A 19076-nucleotide genomic window follows, 5' to 3' on the forward strand; every position below is an offset into this window, starting at 1 on the left:
TGATACTGTGAACATTTAAACTTTACTGTAGTTCAGTCAACTTAATCTGAATAAAAACCTTCTTGATATTTGATAGTGAAAAACTGAGCTGAAAAACTGGGAATTGGATCCGTCAGAGTTTCTGAGTAGCCTACTGGAAACAAAGTTAGGCTTGTATGTCTGATTCTTTTTGTTTAAAACTTGGCCTTTCATTTTGACCTATTTAAAATAAATATCTATACACTGGGCTTTATGTAATGTTAGGTGTTTCATGACAGAACCTCTGCATGACCTCTTGAAGCAGTGTTTATTTCAACAGTGTGAATCATTGACCTAAAACTAACTCTTCTTCTTCTTTTATATGATAAACATAATTGTTCTATATATAGAACTACACGTAGCTCAAAAAGCATGGTAACTGCAGGTTAAATAATTTATTTGCAGTAAGATTATTATTTTTTTAATTACTGCTTGGTAAAAGTTAATGCAAAGAGGCAGAGCTATGAACAGAAACTGTCCAACTTCTGGGGCAAGTCTGCTAAACCAGCATGTTTTCTCTAAAACTGTGACTAGAAACCTGTATCATTGAGAGGTGCTGAAGGTGAGAGCAGTGCTGCAGTGGCTCTGTTTGGGTTTCTGCACTGAAACACTTGTTTGCATGCTTTGCCTTTCCTTCCAAGTCAGTGGCGTCAGGAATGTTTTCGGTTTTTCCGCCTTGCATTAAACCTAGTACTTGTAATTGGTTCTAATTGACTTGTCCCAAACACTCACAAGGAATGCTGTAGGACTGAAGATGGAGGCACTGCCCTCTTTACTTCAAAACACTCTCCCTGAAGTTCCTGGAGTTGGTGACATTCGTCAGGAGTGTAATCAGAGGTTGCAGCCAGGTCAGATCCAGTTCTAGGAAGAGACTGGATTATTCTGGATGGGTCTGCTTCTGTATTTAACTAATTAAGTTGTTAAGCAAAGGTTAATGATCAAGCACCTCATGATTTCTGTATCTGGAGTAGGGTTTAAAAAAATAAAGTCCAGTTTGCTCTCTAGCTGTTGGTGCGACCATTGACCAGCTTGGTCCTTTGGAGCCTTGATTTGTGCTGCACTCTGTCAGCTTGCAGAGTTCCTGGAAAAAAAGGGCTCTGTTTTAAAATGTCTTTCCAAGTGTACTGACATAAACGACTTTTTAAAAAAAAATATTTTAATAATTTTTTAAAAAAATTTCCTGAAACCATAGAAGTGTGTATGTGCATTCATGTTACCTCTGAGGCACTGACACTGCCTGGTGAAAGCATTCTGTTTCTGTGGGAATTGCAAACACTCCAGTTTGGCTTGGACTTATGGAGAAGTTTGTTCAATAATTATGGGTATAGGCTTGATACCTGTCCAAACACCATAGCTCTATGAACTTTAGTGCTCATTCAGAGTCAAGCCTACATGAGCCAGAGACAGGATTCAAGGATGGAGTGTTTTGTGTTTAAAAACCCCACCTGACTAACTTGGAGAGTGTGGTTGTGATTTCACCCCCGGGAAAGTAGGGAGAAGGTTTCATTGCTTCTCTATTGTTCTGTTAAAGAAGTCACAGCTGAGATAAGATTCATTGCAACACATATTATCAAGGAAATTCTGCACTGCTCCTTCCTCAGAGGCATCGCAGCGATTAGCTGTTGTGATAGAAAAATGCCCAGCAGCAAGAGCCCTCTTCCAGCGTTCCCCAGGGAGTGCTGGAGGCTTGGCAGGATGGTGGTGACACAAAGATGGGGAGCTCACAAGGCCAGGTGCTGTGGGTGGGATGGGCCGGGCCAGGCTCTGCCAGCAAGTTTGTGCAGTGACTCAGCTCATTCCTCCTCCTTGTTGAGCCGATGAAGGAAAAGATAGTATTTAGGCAGGCTGGGATGAGTACACGCAGTTCCAGTTCCGTACAACTTCGGGTGCAGACAAATACTGAGAGGTATCGAGAATGCACTGCTGTCATCTTACAGATATATATAGTGCCTTTAGTTTGAAGTAAAACCAGTCCATCAGCCTGGCTGTGTTTTAGGTTCCAATGTTGCCCTTTAAACTGTGGGAAGGGACACTGTAAGGAAATGAGTGATCATGAGAGCATTTTCCTGCAAGAGATTAAAGCAGGACTGTTTTATGAATCCCTCAGCTTGACTAATTCTCCTTAATTCTCATTTTCAAGCCCAAATCTGGCTGAACGTAGTAGGATTTTCACCTGAACGAGTGATAGCTGTGAAGTTTAGCCGGGATATTTTCACAGGAACAGCTGAGAGGAGGACTGGGCTGCCCTCAGCACACTGGCCCGGGGCAGGAGCTGTGCCACGGGCTAGGCATGCAGCCTTTGAGTGCCAGCCCAGAGCTGGGAGCTGCCTTAGGCACCATCAAAGTTAATAGCAGGAAAGGTAAAAACCAAAAAACCGAGGACCCCTGGCTCTGCTCCTGCCCCCTGGAGAGGGCTTAGTGGTGGGGAAGGCTGGACATGGAAGGCACAGATCAGGCACAGGAGCAGGACTCAGCAGCTCAGTGGTAATTTGCCTTGGTTACTAGCCTGCCCTCTCACCATGTCTCAGTTTTCCTGTTATAAAATGGAGATAATCATCTTGGTCACTTCTTTAAAGCACACAGTCAGTACTGATATGCAAACTGAAATCAAGATAATGTTTTTAGACCTGTAGGCAGCATGAGCAGTGTCATTCCCCCACCCTGTGAATATGCCTTCAGTGGACCACCTACACAAAACTAGCTCACATTTTAGTTCAGCAGCACTAGGGATCAGCACAGCTAATGTTTCCTTGACCCTGGCTCAGTCTGCCTGCTAAGGATAATTTGGTTTGTCTGTTCCTTGGCATGTTTTGTTCTGAGGAGTATCAGCTCAAAAACCTTCTATGAAGAGCTCTGCAAACAAACCTCAAACCATGATTCTGCGCAAAGGGACAGACTTTGTCCTCCTGGACGTGGCTGTTTGAGCAGTGTGAGGCAGTGTGGTTGTGGTCAGGCTCACAGAGATTTTTGTCTGTCTTCATTCCCTTGTGAGTGCTGCACAGAAACGTGGACTATGAAAACCCAGGAAATGCCACTCCTGCACTGCATAGGAGTCTTAATGAGATTTCAGCTTCTTCACAAACCCACAGTCCAGTCGAAGAGTCACAGTAACTCCAGAAAATAAATGGGAGTTGCAGCCACCAGCTGGAGGTAGAGGAAGCATTTCTAGACAGTCCCCTAATTCCCCACTGCTCATGTCTTGCTCCCTCTCTTCATGTTTCCAGCATGACCTAGGGATCAGCACAGTTAGTGTTTCCTTGACCCTGGCTCAGTCTGCCTGCTAAGGATAATTTGGTTTGTGTGTTCCTTGGCACGTTTTGTTCTGAGGAGTATTGGGTGTATTTGCCTCCCAATATGCATATTAATCTGAGTAAAATGGCAACATGGCAGGTTTTGCCCTTTCCAGTCGTTTGTACTGTTGTGGGACTCACCAAATTAAGAGGTTGTTAACAGGGCCTTGGCCAGCATGTAGCACGGGCACAAACAGTGTGGTGTTTGTTTGCTGCAGGGGGAGAGCAGGGACAGAGCAGGGCAACACAGATCAAAAACCCTGCATCCTAATGAAGAATATTTCTATTCCAGTTTTGAGGTTTATTTCAGAAATTTAAAAGACAAAACAAGTCATTAAGCACATTGAGCCTTTACACTGTATGTGTAACCCTGAACCAGGCAAAATACTAGCTGTTAATATTAGCACAGCTTTAGTACATCTTCTTCCCTTTCTATGAAGAGAAAAAAGAGATGTGCACAATAAAAATTATGCTGGCAATGTTAATCTTTCCCTTTCTCGGTAGAACTTCTGCTCTATGTTTGTCCCAGGTAGAGCATTACTCCTTTTCTTCACCTAAAAGCATGAGTTCCCAGACAAACCCAGATCACCATTTCCCAAGAGGAAAATCATCCATATCTATCACATTGAGACCCTCCAGACAAGGTAAGAGACTCTAGCTGAGAAGCACAGCAAGCACTGTGGAGTCACAGCTGACACAAACCTTCATTTCCACTGAATAGAACACAATGCCCAAATGCACAAGCCCTTGATGTGAGGTCATGGTATTGGGGTGCCAGGCCCTCCCCTGTGTCCTCACCTACAGGCTCCTGCATGAGGCAGATGGTCACACCAATAAGATTCACCAATATGGTCACAGTAACAAACTGCAGCAGTACAGACAGACTTTCTCACCATTATTTTTATGTTGTATTTTCTTCCGCCACTCTCCCATGGTAGTTTTCCTCTTTGCAACAAAGAACTACCAGCTCCACTCCAGGCTGGGATCAGCTCTGGACCAGACCAGCTGAGACCTCTCCAAGCAGCCACTGTGACATCGGGTGACACGATACTGACCCTGCACTCAGCAGGGAGCAGCTGAAGCTCAGATGGGGGTCCTGCAGGCACCAGCCATACCATCAGGAGCTGCCAGGGCAGGGATCTCTGGAGAGACTGTTTCACAAATGGTTCCCTTTTGACGTAGTTTGGGATGTTCTTGCTCTTCCACCATGGGCTGAGCCCATTAGAAAGACCTCTGGCTCTTCATGCACATTTTTAGAAATGTCTCTTATTCTCTAAATCAAGACTATCAGTGCAGTCCATAATTCTCTCTCTGTGGATTTATCTATGAGATGACTCAGCTTCAAGGCTCATGTGGTATTTTAGAATCTCTGATAACCTTTAATGCCTCTCTTCATTTAGCAGTGAAATTCAAGTGCTGCTTCTTGAGAGCCTTTTGTGAATCCCAGAGGTTGCATGATTCCTACAGGCTGATTATTCTTTAATGTCTATGTGGGCTCCCTCCAGGCACAGAAGATTAGCTTTGCAATGCTGCTCTGAGTTTATTTTTAAAAATTTATTCAGATGGTTGCCATGAATTCTCAAAGCAGGGAGAACACCCTTCTACTTATTAAATGCAGCTCTCACAAGCACGAAGTAGCTATTTTTGCAGAGTACATCTGCATTAACTCCTGCAGCCCTCTGTTCCTTAATTAGTTCCACATGCAAAAGTCCCCCACCATAACGCCCCAGTGAAGAAAATGAGGCTGGGGTTTAAAACAAAATAATTAAATCCTTCAATTTAGTTCCTAAGATGCTGAAACAGCAGCTCCTGGTCCAGCAGTGACTCCCACACATCGCAGTGAGTGTTAAATGGTTCTAAACAAGCCACTGTGTCTAAAAATCTCTCATTTGCTGCCAGGACACTGTCAGACAGGCAGGATGTGCTGCTGCTGCCACTGACTGCTCCCACACCAGCACCACAGGCTCATGCTCTGCCTCGGGCAATGTAAGTCATCTTCTTATCCCGAAATCAGGCCCACCTACTTCTGCTTGGCACAACAGAAGCTATTGCAGAGTCTCCCCCCACGCCACTTGTTTGTGGGTGGCCAAGCGAGATGCAGAGATTGTTCCTGGAATCCCCCCAGCCTCCCGCTGCCGGCACCCCACAAGGAGATCTGGGCGCTTGCATTTTGCCTCTTTCACCTCTTCCTTCTCCTCAGCACTGCAGTTCTGCACTCTCCTGGCTGCAGCTGTCATTAATTCATAGAGACAGCTCCCCACAGGGCTTCAATTGCAATTCTCCTTGAAGCTGGGCTCACATTACATTATACCTGTGGAAGTATCAGGCTGGCAGGCTGCAACAGGAGATTCCCTAGCCTGGGCAGCAGTGGGGATTTCCTGCCTGCTCTCCCAGGGGGTCAGGTACCAGGCAGCTTCTTCATTCCTTGCATTTTCTGAACTCACACACACTTGACTTCGTTTACATAAGTTGCCAGCACGGGGGCACTGCCAAGGTACAGAAGTCTCTTGAAGCTGATACTTTCCCAGGACTCTGGGCAGAGGTAACTCAGTGCCATTGCTGTAGAAGTCACAAATGGAAGGCTGGTGAGTAATGGTATGAGCAGTAATTATATACAAGGACTGCACAGCGTTTTATTTCCATAATCCCTATGGATTTGCTTTCCCAAAAAGACCACCAGTTACTGCTATTTACAGTTCAAGTCTTAAATTTGTCTTCTGATGGTAAAGGATCAGAAAAAACTGTCTGGAGCAGTGTGGGATCACAGTGTTGTAAAATGAAGATGCTCTGTATTTCTGGCCATCTGGCCTTCTATGCTGCATGACTTGAAGTTGGGAGAAAGCTGCCACATGTTGGTATGGGGATGTAATTAGTGTTCTAAATATCAAACTTTCAGCAAAAGGCAATAGGAGTCAAAAGCAAGTGCTTAAACCATTTCTTGGCTTCAGTCTGTACTTTCAGAGGCTGCAGCTGACTGGAGCGGAAAGGGACACTTACCATGTCTTAGTATGTTGGTGTGTCAGGAACGCTGCACATGGCTGAGGTCCAGCATGAGCTTTCACCATTACCCTCCTAATAAATTGGTAACAAATGATCAGTATCAAAATCAAGACCCACCTGACAATCCAGACCTGCTGGTGCTTTGAAAGCGGATCTTTGCTTGTCTGCAGAGGTTCTGGTGCCATCACTGTGCCTGGAATTTAGAGTCGAATACTGTACTAAGGAGTCTCTTTTTTTTTTTTTTTTCTTTTTTTGAAAACAAGTAAAAGTTATTTTTAATTATTGCTCTTTGAAGCATATGTGTGAGTGCCAATCATGGAAGGGAGGGGTAGCAATCGCCCTCCCCATGGAACAAAATCCTAAAAAGATAAGCTAAACAGGACAGACATATTTTTTTTCCCCCTTAAAAGCAAGCATTTGCTTCAATTACAAAACATTTATTTCCAATCAGATGTTTTTCCCTCAACTAGGAATAATAAGACTAAAGTGCACCTTCAAGTCAGGCTTCTCAAATCATGCAAACAACTCATTTAACATTGCTCATATTTTTTAAAATTCTCCACTGACTCCATTAACATTGCTTTTGTTACTTTAAAGACCATTTTCAAAAGGCAGCTTTCAGACTTAACATGTTAAAAGCTGTATTTATGGCCTTATGAGAATCACTGTGCAGATTACTCACTGGATCTACAGTGTCTGGCTGTTTTCCCCCAGGTATTAAGGCAACCACAGTACACTCGGCAACTTGGTCACTGTGCTCCCAGAGTTCTTGCGCTCAGTGACATGCAATTCCAAATAAGATTTCTCAGGAACAGGACAGCTTCTCCCTGTGGTGGTGGTATTTACTGTAGCCAGGATGCACACCATTGTCCAACCAGGACACACAAACTAGTAAAACGTTTCTTGGTAAAGCCCATCTTCATGGCACAATGAACATCTATTTTGGCTGTGGAAGAAACCTGTTTAATTAGTGGCTGCCTTATTCATGGTCTAGGTATGTACCTTAGGCTGCATATTGTTCTCACTGAATTCTTGCATTCAAAACACACTGGGATTTTAAATACAGCAACATCACTGGTTTGACTCAATGCAAACATTGGCTTAAAAGATTTTTGCCAAGGGTTTTAGATAAAGTCCATTGAAACTGAATAATCTCTTCCAGTGGTTCCACCTGGCCCAGTCTGCAGCTGAGCTTTTCCCTTAAGTTCAGGCTTTTTATGCATGCTGACAATTGAAAACTACCAAAAAACAACCCACTGAAGGTGCTACTTGAAAAATAAGTGCTTCAAAAGCACAGCAAGGACTTTGCAAATGACTGTGCAGGATAAGCTAAGAGTTTATGATTCCCAAACCTGTTCATTTAAACTGATTGGCTCTTTGATGTCAGTGAAGCCCACCCTTTTTCTGACCTTCTCTGAACAGCCTACCAGGATTACACAGAGCCAGGAAAGACTCACGGATGGCCAAGGAAGGAAATAATTATTTTCTTCCATTACAGTGTATTTGTACTGTGTCACACATATAAAAGGTAGAAACAAGCGCAGGAGTTTCACTGAAATAGTCCGTAACATTTCTTATAGCTTTGTGCAATCACCAATTCAAATCTGAGCACCCACATAATTTTTCATTTCAAACACTCAACCCACCCACAAGAGGCAAATATTTGTACGGTTCTTTTATTGAGATTATGTTGATCTGGAAACAGATGGATGGACAAGAAGAAGGGGAAATACATGCCAAGTTAATAGGAGCAATGAATCCTATCAGTCACATCCACAAGGCCGTTTGCTACACACAGTGAGATGCTGTCAGTTGGCCTGCCCAAATGGAAGGCATGTCCACAGTGTGCCTAGAGCATCCCAGAGCATCTAAGCACTTGTCAGTGTTGTGGCACAAATAGGATTGGAAGAATCAACCAAACTGAGCGCTGTTATGAGAGTGCCTGGGGATTTCCAGGGAAACATGACAAATAACATATAAAAATGTCTGGCCTGGTGGTGGGTGTTAGACAGGGATGCTTTGCTCGAGATTTTCTAACTGTTCTTTGAAAAATTTAATCTGCTCTTCAAGGTTCTTCTGTTCAATCAGCAAGGAGGTCTTGACTTGAACAAAGTGTTGATAGTCCTGGAGCTGCTGCTCTGTCAGGTATTTGGCAAGGATTCCAGAGACCACACGTTCCCTCCGGTCCAGATTCTCCTTCAGGTCCTTTGCATCTTCCTGCTGTTGAGACAAGAGCTTGTGCCGTTCATTCAGCGATCGCTAATGGAATCAAAAAACAAAGCAGCACACCATGAGAACCCATCACTCCTGGCAGATTCTATTTCTTCATTTAGAAGCCACAGTCAATTTAATTGAATTACTTCCTCTTGTGGGCTTTGTGTTCCACCTGAGTTTTTTATCGATTGAATTACTCATTCTTGTGGCTTGTAAAGACACAGTAAATGCCATAAAGGTTCACTTCTCCCATGCTGCCCTGGTGAAAAAAATCACTATACTTAACATTCTGGTCATTTTAAAGTATCCTGTAACAATCTTCATTTTTTTTAAAAGCTCTTTAAGGCACATATCTTTGTTTTGTGTGTTGCATGTGGCCAGAGTGTCACTGACATATTAAAAAGATACAGTGGCTTCTATTAAAAGGTCAGTGTGATAAAATAACTGTGATGTAGACAGTAACTGTTCATCAAAGGCTTCTTTTAAAGAGTTGAGCCTTGCTTGTTCTACAGGATTTTAGTATCTTTTAACTTTAGCTAATTCTCATTCAGCTATATTTTTCATGTGATTACACTGCTGGAAAATGTCCTGTTTCCCATAAATACAGCACAGAGCAATGGTCACTACTGAAACCCTAAAAATGAAGTCAAAGATTGAGACTGCTGGTTTTGCTGACATGAGGGCAAATGCAGTTAGTGGGAGATGGTTGCTAAAAATGTTAGCACTTAACTAAGTCTTTATTAGGCATGCTATTAAAATATTTGAATAAGTTATTTAAATGTGTTTCCTATGAAGAGTATAAATGTAATACTAGATAAACAACACCCTCCCTGCCTACCATATAGTGAAAGTAAGCATGAAATACTGTTTAAAATTATTCACATTAACACAACTGACATTTTGGAAGAGGTGAATCCTGGCTCTCCACATCACACTGCATGGAAGGACCTTTTTAGTGCTATTCTGTGTGTGAACTATGATGAACCTCCAGAGATGAAGGTCAGCAGCAGCACAGCTCCAGAAAATCCCAGTTTTCTAACTCTGTGCTTTTCCAATTTCCAAATGAGAGATAGCAGCAGGTATTGTATTGATAAAAACACATCTAAGAGCAATAAGGACAGCAAGGAAGCATAATTTCTGGGATAAATTTGGCTTTTATTCTTCAGAAAAAATGAGACTTCCCAAGAGTTTAAATAATTTCCTGGTGACATGAGACAATTCCTCATTTTAAAAATGAGCTGGCTAGTTGAGTTAAACTACAGTGTGTTTTATCTCAAGTTATGACCACATCTTCCTGCTCGCTAGGACAAACCCATTTAGTGAAATATTATTTCAGAGGCAGTAATTAGTACAATGAAGTTACCAGTGGAGAAATAAACCTGCAAAACGCCCTGTGAAACACAGATTTGGAGCTACTCCACAAGGAGAAGCCCAAGGGTCCAAAGGCCACCCCTCTACCTTGGAGCCTCTCAAGGTTTTGCTGTTACCCCCAGCACCCAGTTGCAGAGCTCACTCTGCACTCCTGTGCTCCAGCACTGAACCTTGGTCCTCACCAGAAACCTGCTCTGCTTCAGCCATGGGGACACGGCCCATCCTGGGACATAAACACTGCCTGGGCAATGGCTGGTTGGGATAATGTACAACTAATGAGCTAAACAAGCTGTCAGACAAATGAGCTGAGCATAGCTGCACCTGGAAAGAAATGAACCAAACAAATTCAGCACCTTTGTTGTCACTCACCTTCTCCTCAGCATCTGTGCTGCCATCCATCCTGTTTATGGCATTCTGGACTCGGGCAAGGCGGCTGGACAAGCAGAGCAAGAGGCTCACCACTTTCTCCAGGTCCCCAATAAACATCATATAGCGCTCAAACTCATTTGGCTTGCAGAGATCCCGCACCATGGCCTCCAGCTCCTCACCCCGCTTGGCACATTCCCTGGCTTCTGAGAGAACCAGCTCCCGTTCTTCCCACAGCACCTGCAGCCTGGACTGGAGACCGGCCATGAGTTCCAACTGTAAAGGGAAAAGAAAAAAATCACAGAAAGCTGTTACTGCCAAAGAGAATCCATCTCAGTTCTAGAGAATGGATTTTCTTCGCATTGCCAAATTTTTTACTTTTAATGTAATTTTAAGCTACAGGAAAGAAAAGAGGGGAGAAAAAAAGCAGTATTTTCTAAGCTGTACTTAATTCCCGAACTCTGAAAAGCAAATTACTTGTAATCACCTTAGCTGGTTGTCATACATGAAATCCCTATTTGTGCTTGTTCTTTGCATATTAAGTGCTTTAAATAATTAATTTTGAGTTAATTATTTTTAAATTGAATGTTACAATTAACCCATCAGCCCAGGTACAAAAATCCAGTTCCATTATCAGTGTTTCCATTTGTTTAAAGTTTATTAATAGAGTTGCACCCTTCCCAGTTAAAATTTTCCCAGTTAAAAATCACAAACTTGCCCCTTTTCTAGCTACAAACCACTGGTACACCATAAGAGTTACCTTTCCTGTGTTTACTGTATACTTTTACAAGTGTTTTGAGGTGTGTTGGATGTATTTTAATACTTTTTGTAGGTGTTTCACTTGCATTTTGATTCCAAGGCCAAACCCCCCACCCAGTCTTAATAGCCAGCAGCTGTTTTTAGCTACAGAGCCATTACTCTGCAGGCAAGTTCCATGGCAACCTGAATACCTGAATTTTAATGAAGGTATTGTATTCCCTTATCTCTAACTGATACCACCCCCCTTGACAACGATGAGCCATTGGTGGACGGAGATGATCCATCAAAGGGAAAGCACCAATCGCCTTGGATCGAAGGGGCGGGCTGTGGGTGGGCTGTGGGTGGACTGGGGGCGGAGCAAAAGCTATAAAAAGGACGAAGCCGAGAGGCGGGCTCTCTTCTCTCTTCCCCTCTTGCTCTCTCCAGACTAGCTGTGGGAGACATCGGTGCTGGGCATTAAAAGCCTTACCCCTTTTAAGGGGCTTTTAGTAATTTTTTTAAGTCAACCCAGCACTGCAAGTTTTTTTTCTCTACCTGAGGTCTAGTGCTGTCTCAGCCAGAAGATCTCATATCCCTGAGCTCCTGGGGCATACCATCTACCGAGCCATAGGATCCCAAATTTTTATATTTTTTTAAATTTCTGTAATTTTTCAATTTTTCTGTTTTCAATAAATTAATCTTTTTAAGAGTTGTCTCATTTCTCACACTGGTGACATATTCCCTGGCTCAGAGAGCTTCCAATTAGTCAGAAGGGAACTGCAATAAAGATTACAACAAGATTACAAAGAGTTGTTGTTCTAAGACATGAGCATGAAGTCCCAGCTCTGTACCAAGCTTTGGAAGAACTGATTAGAATTTCACGTAGCATATGCACAGAAAAAGTCAGTTCCATGGGCAATTCAAGCAGGCCATGGTGCCTGGGTAGAAAAGTAATCAGAAGAGGCTGTTTCATGGGGAAATTGTATGGAAAAAGGCCTCATGACTGGAGTGGGAGCACACCATCACCTTCTTTGAAAGCTGGACAATACCAGCATGAACAGGAGGAGCAGTAAGACAGCAGGTAATGTGCACAGCAGGAAGAGCTTCAGGAAGGCAGATTGTCATTAGCTGAGATGGAGCATGGCCAGAGGAAAAAGCCCACCTAACTCTGCAAAGCTACATAGTCACCCTTCCAAGCTCCATACTTCTATCACTGTCCAGCTATGTCCCCTATTCTCTGCATATATGGAGTTAATTGGACACTGGAATGTGCACAAGCTGCTGCCAGTTCCCAGACTAAAGAATATTTCTTATTTAGGCTGCCAGTTCTAATTTATTTTACAGATTTTGAGATTAGATTTGAGTGTTAAATTGGTAGTTTGCTGCTGCTGCACAGGAGCTGGCTGTACAAGTGTCATGGAACGGAAACCTTTCATGATGAGAGATCCAAGTCAAATCAGGCAGGATTTAAATATTACTATTTATGATCAATATGCCAATTTGCCAGGACTTCACCTACTGGCAAAAAATTGATTCAAAGTTTCCTGTGAAATGTTATTGGGATAAAAATATCCATAGTAATAATGAGATTAATAAGTATTTCTTTGTCATGATGGAGAAACAGTGGTTCCTGTGATAGTCATCTACATACTCTCTTAGATGTGATGTCATCTAGCTTGTTTGTGCTGTCTCTGTTCCTCTTCAGGACTTGGTTTCCCTTAGAGGCAGGATCATTGCTCCTTTGCTTGGCTTCATGTTCAGGTTTAGGACATTTTTCTGATCCATCTCCATGACTTTTCCTGCTATTGGAACAGAAAATAAACACCTGCAGCAAACACTTACAGTTTTCTTCACAAACATCGAATTCATGGTTTTATCTATCTTGACTTCAGGATCACTCTCCTCTCTTTTCACCACAGGAGATCCTCTAAATTTTTAGAAGATATAGAGCAAAAGATTTGCAGCCTGTCACAATGCCTTTAATAAGGGATCACTGAACCACTTTTCTTCCATCATATACCCTTAGCCTCAGATATTTCTTGGTATGTAAATCAGAGAGCTAAATATTTTTCTAATGAAACAAAAATAAAACAGTGTGTTCAAGTTCATCTTACTACTAGTATGTACATGATATCCATACATTAAAATAGACCAAAGTGCTAGATAATTGGTTTTGTCTACTTACTCATTCTCCTGCACATGCTGTACTTTTCCTCTTTTCCTGTGTGATTTATCCAGCATGGAAGTGTTAACAGAAAACAAACCCTCCATCAGGTCCAAAGAAGTTTTTCTAAGAGGATGAGGTATGAGAATGTCCACCAGAGAACTGTCTTTGGCAATGATCTCCATAGCAAGCTCTTGGTATCGCTGGTCCTGAGGAGACTCCAGCCTCCTTTCAGACAGGTGTGTCTTTCTGTCCAGGGGAACATCATTGTTGATGTGCACGGATGTTTCCTGGGCAAGTAAACCTTTGGCTGGATTTTTGTCGCCTTGGTAAGGCTGAGCCAATACAGTGCAGAGATGCATTTCCTGCACTGGAGAAGCTGCAGGCTGCTGCTGCTCTGGACACTTGAGTGCAGCATTCCCACTCAGAGACTGAGTTCTGCATTCCTCCTCCACTTGAGCGCCCTCCTTGCTTCCACTTCTTGGGACAGGAATAGAGGTTTCAGGAATCTGCTCCTTTTTCTCCTGACCACACACATGTCCGGTTATGTCATTATGTTCATGATTCTTGGATCCCTCTTTCTCAGGATCACAGAAACTGTAAGAAAGAAGACAATTCCTTTTATTTGAGACACTCCCTCTACAACAACAAAGATATTTTTGCAGACTGTTTAAGAGCAATGATCAAATGTTTCTGATGTTATGGTTCTGTCTGGAGCTTTCAGTTACTTTTATGCTAACCTGCTAAACTAGGAAATTTAAGAAAAATTTTAATTTTTTTTCATAAGCCATTCAAGTCTCCAGAAACCACTGGGATATTTTTGAAAGAGTGGACATTCTTTTACTACAAAAGAGTCAGCATCACTGCCTTGCTGAGACAGAGTTCAGATGTTTATCTCCCTTGATGCTCCTCAAACTAGCAAAGCAAATATGGAGAGTTAAAACACAAACTTCCTAGTTAGTGATGTGTAAACGGCACAGTATTTTTTTCCTTTAAAAAACACACCAAAATCCCCTTTTACACCAGTCCTGATCACACATATTCTCCAGGACTGGGCATATCCGAGCTGTTGGAAATGCGGTTTTCTCCAGAGCTCAGATGAGGGAGCTGTGACCCCAGAGATATGATGGAGCCCTGCTGTGCAGGGACAGCTGCTCAGGGGCACTCGGCACTTCCCACTTCACAGCGTAGAAATTATTTTAAAGACTAAGAGAGTAGCGGGTGAATATTCCCATATGGACAACAAAGGATCCCGAGGGAGAAGAGGGGAGCAGCGCTGGAGGTCCCACACTTGGGACATCGGCTGTACCCAGGCACAACTCCACAGCCTTACCTGGAGGTGCCGGGGCAGCTCCCACAGCGATGGAATGATGCTGCTGCACCGCTGGCACATCTGCACATTTCCTGGAAGGGAAAACAGCACACTGGGGCAACCAGCATTTCAGGCGAGGCAGCTGCCTAATTTTACTCCCATGTTTGTTATCCCCAGAAAGGGAAGCTGCTGATGGATCTCCAAGTAGGTTCACCGAGGTTTGTGCTTTTTTGTTTGTGGTTTGTTTTGTTGGGTGGTTTTTGTTTGGTTGTTGTTGTTTCTAGGGGGAAAGGTTTTGGTTTTGTTCGTTGGGTGTTTTTAATCTTTGGGGATGTTTTCCTCTATCTCTTTTTTATTATTTAAATTGCTATTATGCTCTTCCTAGGTAGCATCCTTTTTTTTTTTTTTTTCTCCTAGAAAACCAAAAGAACAGCTTTCAACAAAATATACCTCTACCATCATAACAATTCAGAAATTCAGCACTGGTGGAAGTTTGTCAGTCTCTTCAGTAGGGTAATTTTAGTGGTATGTTAAATTATTTATTTTCTGACCCTTTATCTTCTTTATTCTCCTCAACAATATTGACAGCTACTGTCTTTCAAATTCAGGAGCCAAAAAAGGTTGGTAATTTATAAAATTCTTCCTATAATCACCTTTTCTGGGATAGGGCTCTAATGAAGTTGCTGTCATGAACAATAATGACTGCTGGAGCACAAACAGCCTCATCCTGCATACAGCACATGTTCCTGGCAAATGCATCTTCCAAGTGCCAGAGTCCCTCTGACTTTTTTAGGCCCCCTTTAGGTACTGGTTTCTCACCTGTGTGGAAGAAGGAGTGGATTTTGATCTCTCAGGAGCTCTCCCAGATGCTGAATCACCTGCCTGTGGGAGACTTTTAGCTGATGGACACTTGCTAGTACACTTCCCATCTCCTTCATTGGGATTGCACCTGTTGGTCACGTTCAGTGGGGCAGCAAAAGGCAAAGGAGGAAAAACATCTGGTGATTTTTGTTCAGAGAGAACTTGGCAAAAAACCTTATCATTTTGCATCTTCCTGCTCCCATTTGGGTTGGAAATATGGACAGGAGGCCCTTTGGGATTCAACAGCCTCTTCTGCAGGGGTGGCTTATGCAGTGGGAGGTGCTGTGAGCCACCTGGTCTTTGACCGATCTTTCGCTCCATGTATTCGATCAGTGCATTGTGCTGGATTTGTTTCAGCTCTGTCCTGGAGCTGGAGAACAGAGGAAGGGCATTTTCCAGATTCCTTCTCCTGGATGACACTGCATCTTGCTCATTGATGTCATCCCTAACTTGACTCCATGATACTTCCTTATCCATTAGGTGATTGAGCTTCTCAGGCTCAGAGTAGCACAGTTTCTTTTGCTCTTGGGTTACCCTTTTCCTTCCCCGTGCTTGACTTTTTTGTGGCCTCCTTATTTCTTCATCTCTGTTGAAACTTTCCAAGGATTCTAGATGAGAAGGGGAGCAAGGAACAGGTTTGGCATCCTCGCTTGCACTGGATAATGAGAAAGACCAAAGGTGTTCAATTGATGGCCTTTCAGAGGATTTCTGTCTCAGTCTGACAGGCAAACTCATCTGTAAGTCTTTTCTTTTAAAGGAAGTTTCTTTGAGAACCTTTTTCTGAGCCACTTTAATTTTCTCTATATAGTCATTCCGGAAACTCTCTTCCATGACTGAGGCAGGACTCCTAAGAATAAGATCTTTTGTCTGGAGCAGGAGATCATCAGCACTGCACAGATGGTGGTGGCTGCTCCTCTGAAGCTGATGGCCTTCTCTTTGTATCTCTAGACACTGTGCTAAGGCAGCATTGCTGCTTGAAGGAATTTCCTTTGGTGAGCTCCTTGAGTCCTCTTGACTGTAGGTGAGCTTGTTGGGGTGCAGGACATTGGTGGTTTTCCATGCAGAAAGATAGTAAAGCATGGGAGTTGCCAGCCTGGTTATTTGTTCACCAGCATGGTCCTCTTGAAGCTGTCTTGAGAACTGTGTTTGAAATACAGGCTGGTGTTGCTGAACAGGAGGTTCTTCTTGTTCCAGATGGGTGCTGAGGTCGGGACTGCTGTTATTACCCTGGTTTGCTTTCTGGACTTCACATAATGACTGAGATGTGGAATCTTTCTTTGGTCTGAAAAAAGCCATTTGGCTTGTGCCATCACAGCATTGCTTTCTTCCCCGATCCGATTCCTCACACTGAGGGTGTTCCACTTCCATAGCATTGCAGCTGCAGGACAATGGTGATCTCTGCACTTTGTTTTGCTGGTTTGGGGCTGGTTCACTAATACCGCTCACAATTTTTCCTTCAGAATCATAGCACTGACTTTTGTCTGTACAACTGTTTAGCTTCCTGGGAGCATTTTCATTTAGAAGAGCATTCTCCATATATTTTAATTCCGAGCTGTCCCCAAACACATCCTGACCCATGCCTAAATGCCACCTGGCATGCAGCAGGCCCTGAGCACAGGGCAAGGACTTTTTCCTCTGGCTGGGCCCTGGTACAGTGCTTGGCAGAGCTGCTTCTCTGGCACTTGGCTTAGGCACACCCCAGGGACACTGTTTGACTTCCTGTCCATCATTAACACCTTTAGGGTTGGAATGTGCTCGGTGATAGGATTCGGAGCGCATCTCTTTGGGAATTTTATTAGCATGAACTGAATTATAAGCAGAAAGTATTTTGGGGACATTCGCCACAGAGTCTGTCCTTAAATATTCTTGAAAAATGAATGAAGAAGGTCTGCTGAAAATGTGTGGATTACTTCTCTTTGTAGGTTGTTGTGATGGGCTCCATTCTCCATTTTCCTCCATCTTTAACCCCTGAACTTTTGATACCTCATTTGTAAAATCAGAAGAAAGGCCCTTGTTTTCCAGAGTCTTTCCCCTATTAGGCCCTAGATCTTGCTCAGTGACTGCATCCCAGCATTGACTCCACAGTACATCCCTATCTGCCAGCTGGCTGTCCTGTGCACCAGGAGCTGGCTGCACACTACACTCAGTATGCCCTACAGAGCCTTGTCTCCCTCTTGACTTTTCCAAGTGTCTATTAGTGATGTTACAGCTGTCAAGTCGCGTGAGAGGGAATGGTGGAGGTGCTGCCAGGGCTGGAGGTCCCTGATTTGAAGTCCTTTGGGTAGGAGTGATTCCACAGTGATCTGTGAGACTAGTGCTATGAGAGTTGTTGTGGGTGCTCAGGTCTGGTGCCTTGTATGGCTGGGGGGATCTGAGGTCAAAGTGTGCAGCACCGAAATTATAAATTCCTGTTACATATTCTGAGTCTATGTACGAGACCTGCTCTGGAGGTACACAGCAGTATTCACCATGGCATGATGGTATGGGGTACTCTGGAACATTTGATCCTCCTGAGAAAGAGCTGTAAGCAGAATCTGCCCTTCCAGGGAGGTGCAAGAGATGGTCCATGCTGCTGATTGACTTCACTGACAAAATACGATCATTTTCAGAAGAGGTCACAGGCTCTGCCAGCTTCCCAGTTCTGCCACCCTGCCTGTGTATCCATCTTTCTATCTCATTCCCAGCTGAACTCATGTTGTAGTATTTCCAGAAATACAAGTCTGTTTAAAAGTCCACAACCAAGTTGTTAGAAATGAACATCTTTCTCTACAGTCACATTGCAGTAATATCTAGATGATCCTAAAATGAAAGAGAAATATGTTAAAAAGTGGGAGGATTCTCATGGCACATCTTGGAAAACCTTTCCCAGAGTCCTATAAAAAGTGGCTTCAGACTGACAGACCATCTCGATGAGACATTCTGCTGTCAGTCCCAAATCAGAGATTTTAAAAGATGGCTAAATATTTATGACTACAGCTCAGAACTCTCCTGCAAACCCCCAAATGGACTAGGAAAAAGCACCAGCATAGAGTTCATGTAAGACAAATACACAGTTTTTGCAGAGTCCGGAAAACAGCCCATGTTTATCAGCAGCACTTGACTGTTCCTCTGATTGCTGTACATGATGCCCATAGGTTTAGTTTAACAAATGGATCTCCACAAGCAGCAACCCAATGGGCCAAGAGAAAACAAGCAGAAGATTCTCACACCACCAGTGTGACACTCTCAGCCACCTCTGCCAGCTTCAAATGCCCTGACGTACTCCCAGGCACTAGGAGCCCCAAATAAAAGACTGAACCTGGCACCAGAGTGGTGCTAGCCAGCGAACTTGTTTAGTAGTTCTCATTTAAACCAGCTCTGGAAACTGATCAGTTATTAAAAGAAAGCAAACAAACAGTCTTGAAAAGCTTCATCAACAAGCTGCTCCAGTAACAGGCCTTCTGAGGAGACACAAACTGTGTCCAGATCCCTCCAGAATATTACATGTCTGATTTATTCATAAAGGTTGAACTCACCAGACACTAATCTGCCATTCCCAATATCATATTTCTGTGGTGGGGCCTCATAAAGATGGCAGAAAGAGAGGTTTCAGGGTGATGTTTCTCTTTAATTAAAAAAAAAAAAAAAAAAAAAAATCATCACATTTCTGCATTTTTTCAAAGACAGTCCTGTTATCATTAATTTTGAGCCAAAGGAAGAGATGGATGGGAGCCAAAATACACAAGTTAATCTATACATGAAA

At 43.2% G+C, this 19076-nt stretch overlaps 3 protein-coding genes across 3 annotated transcripts in view; 1 reads left to right on the forward strand and 2 right to left on the reverse strand.

Annotated features, from left to right (window-relative positions):
• The window catches only part of LOC309578676 (ankyrin repeat domain-containing protein SOWAHA-like), a gene marked incomplete at its 3' end in the record, with an annotated part of 3866 nt that extends 564 nt beyond the window's left edge, over window positions 1–3302 (forward strand). The window contains exon 2 of the mRNA XM_082291439.1: window positions 3243–3302. Coding sequence (XP_082147565.1) covers window positions 3243–3302 — 60 coding nt within the window. The remainder of the gene's footprint in view (window positions 1–3242) is intronic.
• A 5010-nt stretch (window positions 3303–8312) lies between these two features.
• Window positions 8313–15199, reverse strand: LOC309578677 (protein Shroom1-like; the record flags this gene model as incomplete). The annotated part of the gene is made up of 6 exons (XM_082291440.1): window positions 8313–8567; window positions 10263–10535; window positions 12649–12799; window positions 13183–13685; window positions 14495–14565; window positions 15127–15199. The coding sequence occupies 6 exons, from the start codon at window positions 15197–15199 to the stop codon at window positions 8313–8315; spliced, it is 1326 nt and encodes a 441-aa protein (XP_082147566.1).
• Window positions 15200–15262: 63 nt separating this feature from the next.
• Window positions 15263–18028, reverse strand: LOC309578678 (protein Shroom1-like; the record flags this gene model as incomplete). Its single annotated transcript, XM_082291441.1, has 1 exon — window positions 15263–18028. The coding sequence occupies one exon, from the start codon at window positions 18026–18028 to the stop codon at window positions 15263–15265; it is 2766 nt and encodes a 921-aa protein (XP_082147567.1).
• Window positions 18029–19076: the final 1048 nt, after the last annotated feature.

Source organism: Coloeus monedula (assembly GCF_965178545.1).
Source record: "Coloeus monedula genome assembly, chromosome: 15".
In the NCBI taxonomy this organism is placed as follows: Eukaryota; Metazoa; Chordata; class Aves; order Passeriformes; family Corvidae; genus Coloeus; species Coloeus monedula.